At 46.7% G+C, this 18571-nt stretch overlaps 1 protein-coding gene across 1 annotated transcript; it reads right to left on the bottom strand.

Annotated features, from left to right (window-relative positions):
• Positions 1 to 4347: 4347 nt before the first annotated feature.
• On the bottom strand, positions 4348 to 17298 carry ACSBG2 (acyl-CoA synthetase bubblegum family member 2). The gene is made up of 15 exons (XM_088526776.1): positions 17187 to 17298; positions 16723 to 16852; positions 14092 to 14168; positions 13300 to 13541; positions 12199 to 12287; positions 11599 to 11719; positions 11043 to 11123; positions 10034 to 10183; positions 9644 to 9820; positions 8791 to 8972; positions 8294 to 8527; positions 7368 to 7585; positions 6272 to 6411; positions 5044 to 5290; positions 4348 to 4479 (listed from the first exon to the last, which is right to left on the bottom strand). The coding sequence occupies exons 1-15, from the start codon at positions 17191 to 17193 to the stop codon at positions 4364 to 4366; spliced, it is 2211 nt and encodes a 736-aa protein (XP_088382902.1). The 5' UTR covers positions 17194 to 17298; the 3' UTR covers positions 4348 to 4363.
• Between the last annotated feature and the right edge of the window lie 1273 nt (positions 17299 to 18571).

Raw genomic sequence — 18571 nt, 5'->3', positions numbered from 1 at the left:
AATGAGAAGGAGGAGGACGGCGGGGCAGGAGCCGCCTCAGCAGATGGCGGCGCGCGCGCCGCGCGAGTTACCTCAGCGCGGACGGGGGAGCTCCTGGCGGCGGCGCGAGGAGGAAGCAGCCTGCGACGGCCGCCGGGCTCGGCCTGCGGAGCAGCCCCAGCGTGCGGAGCATCCCCGGCCGCGGGGCCCGCGAGCCAACGCTGCCCTGGCCCCGGAGCAATAGGAGCCGTGGGATTAGCCGTGCCGAGGCCGGCGTCTCCCAGGATTTTTGCCTCCTCTTCCTCCCCAGGTAACTTACCCTCAGAACCACCGCTTCTGTCACCCGCACGGACAGCCTTTTCTTCCGGGACTGTAAGTAGCTTCCAGAGTTACAGCACAAGGGATTCGAGGTTTGCACCTCCCTTCTCCCCCTTCTCATTTTGAGATCCCCGTCGGCGTGTTGCTCCCAGCTAGTCCAAAAACAGGCGCTGGAGGGTGTTGCTGAGCTTAGCTGGAAGCGCCTGGGGCTCTCGCCCAAGGCTGTGGCACCGTCCTGCCCTGGAACCAACTTTATTCGTGAAGTCTAATGAGCATTGGTGGGAATTTTGTTTGGTTTTATAAGAAGTATTTTACACATGGATTTTTTTAGACTGTTTATAATTGCCTTGAAAACCTGAAATGATAGAGTTGTTCCCCCAGCAATAGTTCTTCTCCAGTGTGTGCACATGCTGACTTGTTACTAAAAGGTTTCTTGCGAGTACTTAGTTGTGCTACAGAGTTGTTGTTTTTTGGGGTATGTGGTAGCATCGGGGACCACGCGAGGAATGACTCTGCAAACAAAGAATGGACAAATTTGGGCCTCATCTTGTGTCCCCCTCTAGTTACATATGAAAGAGTTCCCTGTGTAGATTCTCTGTAGGCTGGCTGAATGCTGTTCTGGACATGCCATGTACAGGTATTTGTGGATAAAGTGTTTGTTCTTGTGTCACTCTTGAGAGCATGGATGGAGTATTGTAAAATAGGAAGGAGGTGGCAGTGCTGCCGTCGGCATTGCTTCAGGTCTTCGAGGATGTGTAGTAACTTGCATTGTTTTAAAAAGAAAAAAAAAAAAGGAAAAAAAAAAGGAAAAAAAATCCAAAATTGACTTCTAGCCATAACGGTTTCTTTCCAAGGAAAATGGACAGAACTCTTACTTTTCAGTGTCCTTCATGTTGTTACTGAAGGCATGAACAAGTGCTGGTCAATCTGAAGGCTTTCAGAGTTGCTTTGAATTGAATCACGTGGAGGTGAGATTAGGACGCAGCTTTTCCTTTGTCCTTGGCCTTTGTATTAAAGGGCAAAAGAGGGGCCAGGGTGCTTTCCTGTTGTCTTGGTCTGATACGTATTAAGCCTTGAGGCTTTGATTACTGACATGTACTATTAAAAAGGATAGGAAGGCTGGCTGCATCGCCAGAGCGCCCGCCTGAAGAACACGGGACACGTTGGTGACGAGAGCGGCTCTGTCACGGTCAGACCGAGTACGTGGAAGTGCAATGATTCAGCCGCCCGTTCCTACACTGTTGCGTGCGGTGGCAGCATCCAAACTAGGAAAAAAAAACGGATGCAACAATCCAGGCACAGTTTGGTTTTCGTCAGATCTGGAACGTTATTTGATGGCAAGACATAACCAATTCCCTCATGGAGCTTTGCCCCATCGTGTTCTCTCCAAGCAGAGACCTCCGGCACTCTGGTTCAGCAAATTTCAACGGTAACGTTCTCGAATGCACTATAGCACGGTCGGTGTACGCAGAAGGAAGCTGCTTTTAATCCAGGTGCCTGGCACTCGCTCGCATGCTTCTGTCACTGCTCTAGACAACCATTGTGCACCTTGGCCGAGTGTTACTTTGAAAAAGGTGGAAACAAAAAGAAAAAAAAAATCAATTGGTCTTTTCATGGGGGCATGAAATAGCCATCAAAAACTAAAGAGATGAGTTTTGCACTCCTAAAGAAAATGTAAGTACTTCAACGTCTAGATAATTTTTAATTGTATTTCTGCCTAGAGCCAAGGTATTAAATACCTTGTCACTTGAGGATTTTAAAAGTTGGGTTGGGAAGTGCGTTCTTCACTCAGCTGTAAGAAATTCAGCTGGCCCAAGACTAACTTCAAGATGAAAAAAGGAAAAAAGGAAAAAAAAATCATGTTTGTAATACATTACAGGATTGTTTGTCCTGAATTTTAAACTTTTTGTTAAATTTGTGGAACTATGGAGGAATTTTCTAGAAAAAGTGAAATAAAGTACGATGGAAAAGTAAGAGTTCGGGATGTTTTCTGTTGCTGCTGCTGTTCCTTGCACTTCTGGGAAAGCAGGATGAGCTTCTAGCAGGTCTTGCCTAAGAGTTTTCCGTGTGGAAGACACAAGCGCTGGCCTCAGCCCTGGGCCCCCCTCACCGTGTGCGCTGGGTGCAGCTCCAGCGCCTCTCCCAGCCTGCAGCACCCGGGGCTGTTCTTGCTCTAGGCCAAAACTGCCTTTCCCAGAGCCTTTCCCCATCAGCTCCTGCCCCGATGTAGCCGCACACCCGTAGCATAAACCTGCTCTGATACAGGCTCAGGCACAAACCGAGAGCAGCAGAGCAGGGAGCTAGAACTGGGGCTGCCCCCGCTGCAGAAATGCCCCTCCAGGCAGTATAATAATGTACGAGGTGTCTCCTCCCTCTGCTGCTCAGGGAATATCTTTAACATGGATAATCAGCAGCAAGTCAGCTCTAGCTCCAGTTTTTTTTTTTTTTTTTTTTTAAGGCCAAGTTAACCTTTTCCTGCTCATCCAGGTGTATGAGCCTGGACGCTGGGGTCTTAGCTGGAGTTATTTTGCAGGAGTTTCCCAAGGGGTAAGAGACACAAAGGAGAATTTTTAGCTATTTATTAGGCATTCACCCAAAAGTTGAGACATGCTTCAAAACTGTTGCACAAGAGGAGCAGGGGCTGTGCATTAACCACACTTCATACAGGTGCTGCAGGCAGAGGAGGAAGGAGCCTTTGCCTTGGGTGTTTGCTCTAGTTTTAAGCTAGAGCAGATGTAAAGGCTTAGGCTTAAAAAGCTCCTCAAGGTGCCCAGTTGCAAGCGCTGTCCCTGCCCACCCCAGCAAGGATTTGCTGGAGGCACAAACAGCTCAGAGCAGGTACCCAGGAGCTTAATGCTCCTCACCTGCATGGCAACATCCCCACCTGGCACCCCTAGGGGAAAACACTAGGCAAGACCAGAGTGCAACTGCTCCCATTTTATTGTACTAAAATTCCTTTCCAGTTTGAAATAAGGCATTTTACAAGCAATCCTTCATTTGGTCTTGTAACCCACAGTCCCTCCATGCATTAGACAGATCCACATTCCTGCTTTGCTCTTACAGACCCTCAGGAGTTATTTTTAGGGGGTACGTTGCCCCACACTTTGCAGAAAGCTTTCCAAATCTAGCTCTGACCTACACCTGATTAGTTAAGTGTAAAGGCTGCCTTTCCTGGATGTTTTTCCAGAGTGGTCGATCACAGTTCTGCAAATCAATGACCTTCTGAACAACCTTGTTGCTGCTGCTCTCTCCTATCTACACATGCACCTCAGCCCATCCCACCCCACCGCCCCAGAGTTCAGCCCTTTTCACAAAGTCCTGGACACCCCTTCTGTGACTGAGACTCCAGCCACGTTTCACACACATTTGTACAGCCTTATAACTGGTCCCTTTGTGGAATGCTGCTTAGAACACAGGCCACATTTTTAACAATATAACTCAACAAGCTAGAACTGAGGCTCAATATATTGCACAGACAGAGCTAGTAAACCCCAGGTTTTAGATACACTTATCCCATGTGTACCGCTGTACAACATGCCTTAGCTGACAGAAGACAGGTGGTGGGGAAGATTTTAAAATAATTCAGATGTCATCAGCATGCAGATAAACATGCAGCAAGGGAAAAAAAGAAATGTACAGTCATAAAACGCACACAGCCTTTCCCCTAGCAGGAAAACTGCTGCTTCTGTTTTACATTCAACTTACTGAAAGAAAACTTTGGTTACAAAACAACATTATGCCATGGTTTTATATGATAAATAATGAATTGCCGACAGCTGTTCTGCAAAGATTTTTGTCCTTACAAAAAGTAAAGAAGATAATAACGACACAAAGATATTTATAAATATCTCTGCACTAGAACAAACATACAAGAAAACACTGGGCACCTAACGCGCGCAGCATTCTGCAGTAAGAGGGCCAAAAGTCATTCAGTTAAGCGATTCAGAGGGCTGCATGATGACTGAGCCTCATTTATTTCAGCAAACGCATCTACTCCTTCCTTAGGAGCCCCTGCCGCTGCTCCGCTCGCAGCAGGAGCGTTTCGGACCGCGTCCCGGAGCCCGTCTCACTTCTGAGCACTGGTCTCTGTCGTGGTGGGCGTCTCTGCGTCCGTATAGAACCGCTCGATTTGCTCCTTGTACTTCTGAGCCACCACTGCTCTCTTCAGCTTCATGGTTGGGCCTGCAGGGAAGGAAGCACAACACAGGCTTCAAATAGGGTGAATTCTACAGCTGCTCCCATTCGAGACATGCGTCAGTACCAGACTGAACCAAGCCTAGAGGAAGGCTCAACTGCACAAGCAGAGCTCTTCTGCTCTTTGTGATTAATAAAAGTTCCTTCCCCAAGGGATTAGAATCAGCACAACAATTCACCCAACAGTCAAGGCAAAGCTCAGCAGCACCCTGCAAGTTGTTGCCACCTGACAGAATTAGGAAGTACAAGATAATCCATCCAACCCTGCCGGCACAGGAGGATCTGCTGCACAAGGAGAAACAGCAACGAGCTGTGTCGGACACAGCGCTCTGCACGGCCCCGATGGCCGGTTGTGCTACCCCACCTGTTTGGAAGGGCCTCCATTCCCCAGAGTTCCACTGTTGGGCAGTGAGGAACTGTGCAAGCCAAAACCAAACAAAACTAAACATGGAGGAGCAGCAGCAGAAGGGCCTGGCTGGGTTTGTATTGAGGGCTCAGGGCTACATGGCAGGAAGGACAGTTGTGGTTGCGCCGAGACGCGTTGCCACTCACCAAGCTCTCCCCCGAAGATAGAAAAGTCTTTTTCCAGCAGGGCCCACTTCTGGACTTTCTGGGCATTCGAGACCGCTCGCTCGTTGACCGCTGAAATTCCCTTCTGGATAGCGGCGTAGACGGCTTGGTCTTTGCTCCGTATGATTTCCGAGATTCTGGTCGCCTTGCTGCCCAGCTTGTGGCAGTATTCAATGGCTTCTGGAGTGAGCTCATCTCCCGGCTCCCCACTTTCCTCGTTCACTTGGCACTGTGAGGCAAGACAGAACAGGCAGCTTCAGTATTACCAAACATTTGTCTCCTTTTATACTAATGAGCTTTACAGCCGTGGGAAGCTGCTGTATCTCCTTCCCCACCCCAGTACCAATGGTGCAATTAATCAACCGCTGTCGATTTCGTAACCTTTACACAAACCTCTGCTTCCAACCAAAACCCACTGAGGCAAAACGCAAATTAAACCACCTCAAACCTCCACATATTCAGTATCTGCAAGGGTCTTGCTCTGAAGGAGCAAGCGGGGTATAGAAGAGTCTGCCAAATTCTGCCTCCTTTTCCTGGGCTGCTTTTCCTTACTACACCCCACAGCAGCACAACGGTCTGTTGCAAAGGGACATGTGTGGCACCTAACTGAAAACAAGCACAGCCCAACTGGCCCCAGGGCCTGGCTCGGTGCCCGTTCCGCAAGGCTGGAGGGTGGCAGCCAAGGTCTCCACAAGAAGCAGCTACCAGTGTCCTGAAAAACACAGGCCTGCAGGGTCTCTCCAATCCGGGACAGAGGTGTCTGCGTAGACCGACCACTGCGAATGTGTCACGACAGAGTTTAGAAACAGCCTTAAAAAACAACCGCCCGACAGTAACTGTCTAGGCTACCCTGGGAGACACTGCAGAAGGATTTCTTTAACAGTCTGACTACTGCGTCTTTTGCTTCTTTTTCCTTCTATTTTCCATCCAGCGTGGAATAGAGAAAAATGCTTGCCTTGATCAGCAAACAAATTTCATTTGACCAAATGACAAATACTCATTTTGCTACAACTGGTGTTGGCTACTCAGCTAAAGCAAGTCACGCTCCATGATGCCTCCAGGCTCTAAAAAAATTAAGACACCGTAGAACATTCCACAGGAATGCTTCCCCTTGGAACTGCACAATGATCTATGTCCTTTCAGCTCTATCCCATGACAGATTCTCCGTCCTATTTTTGCTATCATTGTAAATAGGCAGAATCAATCCTACCTTTAGTGTCAAGAGCATAGCAAGGAATTTTGCTTTGTCTCCAACCAACATCGCGTTGCTAATGATGGGAACAGCCTCTTTTACAGCATCCTCAATGGGAACAGGGGGAATGTTCTCACCTCCAGCAGTGATGATGAGCTCTGGAAGACAGTCAAACCTCCATTAAAGCCTGGAGCTTCCCCCTTCCTTCCTTCCTTCCCAGTCTGAAATACTTTATAGCACCTTTGTGCCTACACAGATCAAAGTGTGTTTCTATGTCCCGACACTCCTGTGAAGCAGCCACTTGGAAGGGCTCTTGTTGGGCTAGGAGAGACAAGACCAAGGCACACAAGCAAACAGCAGGTCCAAAGCTGCTTGTAGTTTGGAAACATGATGTCCAGAGCAGAAGCACCAGCACCTTAGTGCTCTGCCATTGCTGGTGATCTTAGACAAAATGGGCAAGTTGATACCAAGGTTGTTCAGAAACCTGTAAGTCAAAATTTCCCTGTGGCAGAGCAGAAAGTTTTAGAAGCTGCACACATAGGGTGCCACCGAGCAGAGGGGAACCTGCCCTTCCTGGCTGTCTCTTATAAAATTCTTAAAGGATCCCTCCATGTGACTTATCCCTTTTATATAATTTCTATATAACATCACTTCAATATTTGGAATCTTATGTGAAGCTGGGCCTGTTTAGCATTGGTCAAGGCACTGGACACGCAGGCCGCTCCCCAGGATCGCTTTGCCGTGAGCCACTTTCCCAACGACATGGACCTTCAGCAGAAAACAACAGCTCAACTAGCAAAGCTGCCTGAACTGGACGCAGTTTGCGGCACGCGCGGGTCCAGCGCTGCGGGACAAGCCGAGGACGCAGTAACTGCAGCTTCGGGAACCAGAGGGCTGCTTCTTCCTCTCCAAACTCACCCTTGGGGGCGAAGTTCTCCCTCCTCTGGCAACGCGCTCTGCACCCACGGCAGGTGAGGTCACAGCAAAAGCTCCAGTGGGAGAAGCGCTCTGTGAACGTTCGCCCACGCCAGGACACAGGAGCGCTCATGGGCACCAGGTGCCGTGTTGGATCACCTGACCCCAAGACAACAGCTCAAAAGCAAGGCCACGTTACCTTTAATTCTGCCTGTGATGTAGAGGAATCCATCCTTATCGTGCTTGCCGAGGTCCCCCGAGTGCAGCCAGCCATCTTTATCAATTGCCTCCTTGGTTTTAGCGTCCATGTTCAAATAGCCCATAAAGACGTGTCTTCCAGAGAAGCAGATCTCGCCATTGCCCTCAGCATCTGGCTTATGAATCAGTGTCCGGCAGCCAGTAATTTCCTTTCCACAGCTTAGACAAAGAGAACACAAACCAAATTCAACTATTTTTTCTCTTTCATGCAATAGCTAAGCAGCAGAGTGAGAGGACAACAGCACCCACTCAGGATAAAGTGTTTGAACAAAGCCAGGCAGCCTGTTATTAACAACTGCTTCAACGGGGAATTCATAAACTTAAAAGGCATCTGCTTCTGTAATGGAAGCTACAAAAAACTCATTATTGCAGAGAGATCAGTGCTCACACACCTGGTGTTTTCCATGTATTGTTCTCCAACACCTGAGATTTCAAATTAGAAGATTTGTGTCCTTGATAGCAAACTATTCCTGACAGGGGTATTTACTCTGCAGAGCAGACACTCAGAGACTGCACAAGCCATTCAAAGGAGCAGCAGTTTGTTCAAGGCCTTTATTAATTTGATATTAAGTTGAACTGTCGGCTAGAATTACTAATTGTTCTTTTCTCCCACAAATCCCCTGCTTCCTCCTCAGTTCCTAAGGAGCCCAGGCCAATTTAAATAAGTAGCACTGCTGTTAGCCTTGGTAAACCTCTTCATCTCCCGTACATGGCCAAAACAACTGGCTCTCTATTATTTATTTATTTAACAGGAGCAAGAATCTAGGGGAAGCTGAAAGAATTGAGACAGACAAGTCCTGCAAGAGAAACCTTAAAGCAGCTCTGCTGCGCCCATGAGCAGCACCCTGCCCACGAAAGCGGATTCACCTGGTCAGCTTGAACGCGTGAGGCAGAGAGATGGTGTGAGGCCCGGAGCACTCGCTCATGCCGTACAGCTCGTACACGGGAATGTTCAGGCTCAGAAAGAACTCCAGGGTCTCCCTGGTAATTGGAGCAGCTCCCGTGTAGCACCTTGTGCACCGATCCAGCCCAAGAGCCTTTCGCACCCTCTTATAAACCAAGCGCCTGGCTAGGCGGAAGTTCACCGGGACTTGAGTATTCCTGGAAAAGAACGACCACAAAATCTCAGAAAAAGTAAAACTTCTCCCCACTCTCCTCATCCTCCTCCCGCCTTCAGCTTATTCAATTAAAACAACAACAAAAGTCCTCTTCCCCACGCCAAACAAGCTCTGAGCCTTGTTACCACAGCTACTTTCTTCGGGTTTTATTATCCACAAGTCTTGGCCCATTAAATGCAATATAAATTATTCTCTGATCTTCTTCTCCAAGATTCATAACACCCTTCAAATGCAGGTTGTAATTACCCGTTCATCTGTTTCAGATTTGTCTGCAACCCGACTTCCTTGGCCCACGACGCCACTTTCCTTTTGAGTGCAGATGATTTTGCACCCACGTATTTCATTTTTTCTTCCATTTTCTCCCAGACGCGAGGAACTCCCAGGAAAGATGTTGGCCTCACCTCCCGCAGGGTGTCTACCAAAGAGCCCTAGGGAAGCAGAATTTAATACAGCTTTCAGAACCACTTTTGTATGGATCTCAGGTCAGCACTGGTCACTGGCTGAGGCTTAGGATTCTGCCAGTTTTCAGGAATCACTGCAGTTTTAAACAGAAATGCCATCACAGCTGAGTGCAACCAAAGCATCTCCAGACAAAACCAGCTCTCGCCTTGCCATGCTCCACAAGAATAAAGAATTCCAGAGATATTCAGGCAGTTTTGAAGCAGCTGTAAGGGTCGATGTTTTCGATGCCCACGCTGACACAGCATCAAGGCTGTGTCATGTCACCATTCTCTTCTCAGGACACAGATTTAACTGCAGTGGCATTTTGCAATATGGACAGAACAAATACAAACCCATTGCTCAACCATGCCATTGAAGCAGAAAACTAGTGTCAGGGCAGATACCAAGGAGCTTCTCGCTGCCAAGCGCTTGGTCAGCTCATCCTGACTTAACTTGTAACACAAAGCCAAAAAGCAAAGGTCAGACACACTCCTCAAACCAACAGACCATTCACCAGGAGCCATCTGCTGCTATGCAAACAAGCTGAGCTAACCTTACAAGCCCAAAAGCTGTGTTAAGTCAGCTAAGTTTGTTTGAAGGCATCCATCCCCAGCAAACAAGTACACAGGCAAAGGTTTTTCATTATCTTCTATTTTACCTTCAATGCGTCTGGTTGAGCAAAGAAAACTTGGGCACCAAAAGTTAATGGTAGCCAAATATCTATCATCTGTGCAGCGATGTGGCTGAGGGGCAGGTAGCTGACCACCAACTCTTGCTTGTCCGGGGCCTCTGAGAGCTGTATGAAAGTCCCCGCGGCTGCCGCAGTCCACGTCAGCTGTGACGAAAGGAGCCAGGTTACTATTAAGTGACAACTGTTCCAAGCAGGTACCAAACAGAACGTGCAAGCTCACAAAGCAAGTCTAAGAGTCCCAGGAATTTTAAGATGAGGTCTGGCCTTTAACCCATCTCTGCTTGACCTCCCTCAGCACCCCCGAGTGCACAGCTCTCAAAACAGGCATCTCTGATAGCAGCAGACCGGGATACTTGCATTGTCGTGACTGAGCATCACTCCCTTGGGCTGCCCAGTCGTTCCTGAGGTGTATATTAGTGTGCAGCACTGGTTGGGCTTCTGCGACTCCACGATATCCAAGAGATTACTGTCTGCAACCTGATCACTGAGCTTGATGAACTCGGCCCACTGCATGCAGAAGAGAAGAGCTTCATCACCTTGCAGGCTTGCACATACGAAATTAAACCCTTTGCTACACATGAAGTCAAGGAAACTTGTTCGTGTTACTAGAACAACAAGGAATCTAATTGCAAAGCAAGGGATACATAAAAAAAAAAAAAAAAAAAAAACATAAAATACTAGAAGGTCTATATCCAAAAACAGTACAGACAGGCCTGGCAGACTTTGTGAGAGGTTGTGAAAAACACAGTATTAACTATGGTGTTTCTGGCTGCCACAGGAGGTAGGGAAGGAAGCACAAAAGGAGAGATCTACCTTGAAGGAGTTTTCTAGTTCTGCAGCAATTACCTCCTGCAGTTTTATTGTACCTTGACTAACAGGACAGTCCCAGGGGCTCAGTGCAGCAGGGACACTTCAGCGGGAGAGGATGACTGTCTAGGGGGTGAGTTTTGTACACCCAAAGTCACAATCCTACAAACCAGGGCCAACAGGAAGAGTGCTGTTGTCCATATGAACACAGGCTCTCATTTTTGAGTGTGCTATTTTTCAATGTAGGAAGTGGTACTCAAACCACTAGCCTTTTGCAGGCACATTGCACCGTAGCAACCTCAGCAGCCATCGAGAACGCCAAGTGGGAATAACTCTGGGACCTTACACTGCCTCGTAGAGGTCAGGACACCCTTCCCTTCCAACAGGGATTGTCAAGGTTTGGGCAATAGGAAAGATCTACCACTTAAGCTAGGCAAGAGCTTCCTCCTCAAAGCGACCAGGAGCTCCCACTACGACAGTCCCACAAAAGGGATGGTTCCTTGCAACCCAGCAGGCTAAACGCTGCCATTTACAAGCCATTAAGATGGCTGGTACTTACAGAATACAGGTTTGGTCTCTTCTCCTTTGGCTCTTCCCCATACATGATAATCGCTTTCAGATGAGGTAGTTTATGCTCAATCTGTGTTAAGAATAGAGATTCAACAGAAATGTTTAAAAAGAACAAGCAGGATTTACTCTAAATAACCCATTAGTGAACATGCAGCTATTTACACAATGGAATATGCTACTGTTACTTGCTGTTTTAAGAAAAGTTAAGAGAATTTAGTCTGTGTTTTTGAAAGAGAAAAGGGAAACTTCAGCAGAGACAATAATCATCTGGACTGGGATGTGGCCATACAACCTAGGAGATTTTCAATTGTTCATTTTGCCTTGTGATATTTTAAGCTTGAGGTTTTGGTCTACTGTGGAGCAACCATTTCACTTCTAGTGAGAGTCAGCAGCAGAGACTGCCCATCTGGCTTGAACAGGGAACACACCAAGAAGGCTTGGTCAGTTCACTGCTGCTTTCAGGTAGAGCACTTCCCACAGGAATCTTTACCCTCCCACATCTGTAGGATGCTGTAGCCTCCACCCATTTTAAGAGGTGTATTTACTTCTAAGATTTTCTGCAGCTGTTTATGGTTTTCCACAACAATAATGTTAGCGCTGGAGTTCTCAGCAATATAGTGGCAGGCCTCTGGAGAGCTTGTAGTGTAGATACCAACAGCGAGTCCACTGCAAAAAACAAAGCAAAATGCAAAATTAGCAGATGAGCAGCATCACTGATTAAGTCAAGGGCTTAGTTTCAAGAGGAAACGCTCTGTTCTGGAGCATGGGAAATGTCAAAATATTCTAAGGGCCCAAAGTGTCTCAGATGGGAGAAAAAAAAAAAAAGCTATCAAAAATCAGTACTGTGAATCTCTAGCCTTTCCCATCATCATATTCTTAATCAAAGTGCAAATAAGCATGCTTTTGGATTAACCTATTGTTTAGGTTGAGAGAAGGATATGGCTAAAAAAATGTTTTTAGTCTTATTAATTCATAATCAAGTAAAAGGATGGTTTAGGCTTCAGCTATCCTCATTAAATTCAAATTAAGCAGCACTTTTTTCTTTGTTTGTTGGTTTTAATCAAAAACAGCTTCTCATGTAATACAGAAATCACTATCTGAAGACTAAAGTGCAGTGCATGTCTAGAGACAATACTCAGCCTTACCCTGCAAGGATGGCTCCAATGTCAGCAATAAACCACTCGGCAGAATTAAATCCCAAGATGCACACGCCATGGAAACGCTCTAGTCCCAGCTGAAAACAAGAGATGAGATTACAGCCATCTTGCTTTCTGCTTGCAGAACACAGTTTTAATTGGCACATCTTTGCTGCAAACACTATGTCAAGAGAAAAGTTCATGCTCTTAGATGGGATAATTCATATAGAAAAATATAGACTTAACACAGAGTCGGTCAAGTTTCACAATAAGACATTGTCCATCAGTAGGCAGGGAAAACAACGTGCATAGGTCTGCATTCACCGTGACTTGCTTACTGACACAAACAACATTGTAAAGGTGCAAGATTAGTTATCAGTTCCCTTTGTGGTCTTGGGCTGGGAAGAAGATAAGAGGTGAGATAAACACCACCTGCTCAGAGTCATTTAATACAGATTAGATGTATCAGGCATTAATAAATGTCAAGAACAACAAGTCCCAATGACAGTCACAGGCATTTTGCAATTAAATTCCAAACGTTGATGTCCAAGTCTTTAAAACCACTTCAACCATTCTTTCTGGTTTTGCACCACAGAGAGCACAATTATGGGTACTGGAATTGCCCACATTAGGGGGGAAAAACATAGGGGCCCTGTCTTCAAGAAGTGAGACATTATGATAACAGGAAATACACGTACTGGTTGTTTCTCTCTTCTTTTGAGGGGCTTAACACCCAACAGCATAGCCAAGCTTTAGACAGTTTTTCATTTAAGTTGAGTTCATATGTATCTCTTGAAGATTTTTTCCTGGAAAAACTAAAGTTATATGTCTCACAAGGGGCTTTTGTCCAGGTTTGCCAAATGTTTCAAATACCTCCTTTTAAGGTTTTCAGACTCACTTTCATTTAGTCGCATGGGGAAGCAGCTTGTAAGAATTTAAACAAAAGCTTTGTGATAATTAGCAAATGGTTTTGGCCATTTTCAGGTATTTCCCTATCACTTTAGGGCTCAGCTACCCAGAGAAATTGCAGGTTTAAGATACGGTTGACTACAGCCAGTCCAGCAGTCAAACTGCCTGAAGATGAAGCGGGGGAATTCAACAATATTTTACCTTCAGAAAGCTTTTTGCTGCAGTCCAGCATTCCTCGTAGTACCTCTTATAGGACATCCTCATCCAGCGGCCATTCTTTTTGTACGCGAGGGCGTAACGGTTGCCGTATTTTTTAACGGCTTCGTCAAGCAGCGCATGAACTGTCTTTGGTTCCTCACTGCCTATGCCATGTTCCTCCATCCTCAGTTTGACTTCTCCATCTCGTCGTGTTGTCCACGCAGCAGGTCCAGAAGAGGCAAACACTGGTTTGAAAGAAAAGCGTTCAATATTTTGTATTGGGAAATTGCTTGCTGCCGTAACAGCAGTGTGTGCTCGCACATGTATCAGATGCATGAAAGGCAATGCTAGTATGGACCTTTCTACCTTTCTTCTGACTTATTTCTTGGTCATTATTTTAGAAAAGGATGAGCAGGTGAAGCCTTAAAAAGACATTCAAGAAGTTATGTTTCCCTTTTCAGTAATCCTGCCCTTGAATCTGCTTAACAGGATGACCCTGTTCTACTCAAAAGCTCTATACAGGCAAGTGTGGCAGCTTCCTGCAATGCTCAAATACACTGTACGTCTTTTCTGAGGAGGACAGAAGCACATGATTATTGGTAGATAGGCATTAGGCTGTGACACTACCCATTTTATTCCTTGACGTAATCACCAGTGCTTCACAGTAACTTCACGAGGTTTCTGGAGAGGCTATCCTGTATTTCTGAGGCTCTTCTTCCAATGTTTAGTACTTTTTTCTCTCTCATTTAAGTAATTATCCTAGGTATATGAGAGCAACCTGTTTCTTTCTGTTACCTCTGTAACGGAACATGTCCATTTCGGCCTCCTCTGTCTTGGTATCTTCAGCTGTCTCAGCGTTGTTCTCAACAGCTCTGCAAGACAAAAGCAGTTAGCACGGGATAGGCATGAACACACTGCCTGAAAACAACACATGTTCATTCACGTAGTTCAGGTGCTCATTTCAGATGCCAAACAAGCATCAGTGGTTCCTGATTTTCTGTAGTTGGCTTTATTGTTCCTTTCACTAGCTCAGTTTGCCCTGTTCCAGCCCCATCCCAGAAAGCCTGCAGGCTTTGCCCACATTGTTTTCATACCCCCATGCGTGTTGTCCTAATTGTAACTATCCTTTCAGATAAGCTGCAGAAGAACCTGCAAACCCTGTGTCCAGAAAGCAGGTAGAATTTAGCATCACACATGTGCTGTAGATGCTTGAAACAAAGCTGAGAGCAGAGAGAAAGAGCAGGACAGGCCCCAGCAGCCTCCTATGCAAAAACCACATTAGTAACCTCCTGGGAGAGCCCCCAAAGATTTCCTGCAGGAGGCTGGGCCAGCTGAAGAGCAGGAAATTGTTTTAGCAGGAAATCTTCTCTCATGGATTCCTAAGAAAGGCACTACAGGCTCCACCAGAGGTCTGGGAAGAAACTGAAACAGTCTCGGGCATTTTCCTTTCCTTTAACCATGCTCCTGCTAAGGAAATCATGCCAATATAACAGTTGACAGCTGCCCCTTTCATTCTCGACCTTGTGGATCTGGTAAAAGGCCATGCACTAGTTTTTGTAGCCCACGGTGGTTCCTCCTCCAATTTCCAAATAGAAGAACTCTGTGAAACCCATAAGCCATGGGGATACGGAATCACTGAGTCACACGTCCCACTCTGCAGCCTGCAAGGTGGAAGCTACATCCTGAGAGATCTGATACCTGATTCTTTGTGCTCTGCTCCCTACGACGACACTTCCCACCCCTGACTAACAGAAAAGTGATGCTTGTTTCCACACCCTGGCACTTGTTGCACATACCCTGCACTAACACCCTATTTGTACCATTATCTAAGCTCTATGGTCCAAGTTTAGTCTACCCAGGTATAATTTTTATTTATATATTTGTATTTATATTTATCATTTTGTATAAAAATTATAAGCTCCATCTTGCCTTGCTGAGCAGTCCTTCCAGGAGTCCTTTGCTCCAGGCTGTCATGAAGGTGCTTGTTGCTTTACATCAACGCTAGATACTTACTCTTCCCCATTGCAATTTTTGGTGAGAAGCTGCCTTTTTCTTTAGGTACTGACCCTTGGCTTTCAGAGAGGGGAACACTGCCCGGGCTCTGGAAGAGCCCTGGTCTTCTGGAACACGTCAGGGTCTCATGACATCACAGACATCACCCTCACCTGAACCTACCTGAGCCCTGTGCACATCCCTGTGCCACCACGGGGGCAATTCTGTGACCAAAATAAGCCCTGGTACTTCCGTCTCTCCTGATCAGAATGCACTTGCCAAGTGCCTCTTTGGCCCCGAATCTGTGCAAAATCCTCAGCCTAGTTCTGACTCGGTTCCACCTAAATGTCACATTTCCTCCCTTCCTACTAAATCAAAAAGAGAAATCAGCACCAGGTACTATGTGAACTTCCGCATAACGAGCAAACCGTCTCTATTACATTTTCTCCGAATTTCTAGGGGATGGTAAACTGTAATTGCTTTGGACATTGATATCACAGGATGTAAGGAACAGAGAACATGTGGTATTGGCTAGTCCTGCGCAGTGTCCAAAAGCAGAATTGCCTCTCTGATCTAATCTGTAAGCTAGAAACCAGAGAGAAGTAAATAAGTTTTTTTAATTCTCCCCCAGGGATTACTACATCTTTCTTACTCTCCATTTCCTCATTACCAAGAAGCTTTTCAGAGCACAGATTAATCCTCAGTTGCAAGAGTTCTGCATCATTTCACCACCTGCTTTTATAAGCAGAGCATGCAAGTGACTCAGTAAAATAACCAGAAAAAAATCTCAGCCGTTTCCCTCGCAGTGAATCAAAAACTATTCTTTTCTCTCCCTTACTATGTGCAATTCAAATACTGCATGAAAAAGTAGTGTCTTGCAAGCCTGTCGGCTACATCCCATTATGGGGTTTAAACCATGATGGGGTTTAAACCCTTAAATGCTAATCTGTTCTCTAGTAAAGAGGCTATTTAGAGCTGCAGATGAACTAACACATTGTCTAGGCTGATAAATATCAACCTATGCAAAGTAACATTTCACAAACAAATGTGCTTACCTATTATGCACTCTTAAGTATTTCAGAAGTGCCTCCCAATTAAGTAGATGTAACAAAATTCCTTTATGAGAGATGATCTTTTAAACAAATGCAAAACATTCTACCATTCCTATGCTTTAAATATATAGTAAATGCTCAATTTATTTCATAAGTTAGGTTCCGGATTCTGTGTGGTAACTACAGTGAGTATTTCCTCTTCTCTTTAGGAGATAACCAGACTGTACATGCAATTTTCAATTTTTTAAAGTAGTACCAAATATCTGAAATTTCTTCCCTCCAAAATCTTAATGTCCCAATTAATCTATTAATCTAATCTAAGTAAGCATTAAAAGCTATATACTACATATACAGAGAAGACTAAGTCTTAAATTACACCAACCTAGCTGGAGAGCTGACCAGTACATCGTCTAGCGACACTTCGTATTTCCCTTGAGCATCTGAATCGAGGTAAGCTGCAGGAACTGGTTCTGCGAGTGCCATGCGTGTATCTGTCTCACACAGCGTTGTCCCTGTAAAAAAACACATATAATAAAAAATTAAAATAGAATCAAATGCCACACCGAAATCTGTTTCCATTGATGCAGCTATCTGATCTAGGTAAACAAACTCAAAACTACCATATTCTCATAAAACACAGTTAATTTTAATAGTGGATTAAGCGCAAATTAGCATCACTCTTGGATCACTGGAACAGCCTAATCAGAAGCAAAACACAAATCCATTCTCATCTCCAAAACCAGGCATGCTATTCGCAGCTCGTAAGAGCTGCTGTGAGGCTAATGTTTCAATTTCAGCCTTTTTGCCCCAAACCAGCCCTCAGTCCTCCTGCCGCCCCAGCCTTACAGCGCATGGTGGGTGCTTTGTGCGGCGGCTCCGCAGCCTCCCGAGCACAGCTGTGCAATAGCCTTTATTTTTAAACTAGCGCCCACAAGGCGGCTCGACAGCATCTTATGTCATGTGTTCCCTGCCTCGCAATTGGAAGTGGCCCGTCACCCCACACCGGCCTCCTTATAAGGCAGCTCTCGTCACGCCACGCGGCCGCCGCGGCTCACGCGCCCGGGATGCTCCGGCGGCCGTTCCCTACCTGAGCGCCCGGCGGCAGCAGGACGGGCGGCAGCCCCGGCCGCCCCGCGCGCTCGAATCGCGTGTGCTCGACCTGCTCGCGCAAAACCCAGCGCTTCGACACACGGGTCTGCAGCAGCTCCCGAGCCGCTTTGGACAGGGGTTTCTTGGCCACTGCAGGGTTTCATCACCTCAGGGGGGTATTTTCTGACACTGAAAGCCCCATCCGTTTTGCTCAAGGTTTCCATGCCTTGAATGCCTGTGAGTTTTGCAGCTTGACAGGTTGAGTGTTCACAGGTTCAGTGAAATTCTAAGGGACGGGAGAGGAATCTCACTGAGAAAGTGGATTTTAGCTTGCTGCTTTGTGCCTGCATTAGGCAGAAGGGGCTTAGGCAGCGTGGCGAGCAGATCTGCCTGAACGAGGGCAGACACCAGCTAAAGGAAAGATCCGTTTTACCCAGTGACTCAGACACCGCAAGCAGGGGCTGGGGGAGGAAGTGACTCGTCAGCGACTGAGAAACCCGCGGCCGGGGCAGCCTCCGGCGCTGACGTGTTCTCCCCCTGCACGATGCTGCTCAAAGCACGAGCTGCCGCTGCAGGCGAGAACTCGCAATACAGGAGTTCAGTTAACACGAGAGCAGCGCTCCGGGATGCCACCTCCGAAGCACCTCCCTTTGCACAGGAAGAGTCGTAGAAATAAGACCCCCCTTTACACACGTTTCTCCCCCAACACCCTCTCAAAGACAGCAAGGAATTTAGGCAGCTTTCCTCGTGACACTTCCTACAACATTGCTCTTGCTACCTGTGTACTAAGAGACCAAAGCGGCTTCAAGGGACGGGCCGAAGGTGGCCTCCCCGCAGCACCGTTCGGGCACGAGGTTCCCTCGTGAACACAGGCCGCAGGGATCCCCAGCCACTCGTGCATTTTATGTAACAGATGCAGATTAGAAGAAAGCGCCAGGGTATTGGCAGAGTTTTGTGTGTTTTTCAGCATTTTTTCTCCCCCCGAGTTGCCAGAGAGTTGAATCTGGATCAAGACAGCTCACGCTGCAGGCTATGTGAGCACTATAGACAGTTCCTGCCCTAAAGGTTTCACGTGTTCTCCTCCCTTCAACCATAAAGCTGAGGCAGGGCCACAGGCTGCTCGGGTGCTGATCACACCACAC

The sequence above is a fragment of the Tinamus guttatus genome, unplaced genomic scaffold, assembly GCF_059628265.1.
Source record: "Tinamus guttatus ecotype Peru unplaced genomic scaffold, ASM5962826v1 Tinamus_guttatus_pri_ptg000254l, whole genome shotgun sequence".
Classification (NCBI taxonomy): Eukaryota; Metazoa; Chordata; class Aves; order Tinamiformes; family Tinamidae; genus Tinamus; species Tinamus guttatus.
The sequence above is the reverse complement of the archived record's forward strand: the minus strand, read 5'-3'. Positions and strand labels throughout refer to the sequence as shown.

What these genes read in the sequence shown, in the direction of transcription:
- ACSBG2 (XM_088526776.1), bottom strand. An exon ending in AGAGACCAAACCTGTATTCT is followed by an intron (nt 10,184 to 11,042) that starts GTAAGTACCAGC and finishes TTCTGCATGCAG; the next exon opens with TGGGCCGAGTTCATCAAGCT. An exon ending in TATCTTCGGGGGAGAGCTTG is followed by an intron (nt 4,480 to 5,043) that starts GTGAGTGGCAAC and finishes CCTTCCCTGCAG; the next exon opens with GCCCAACCATGAAGCTGAAG.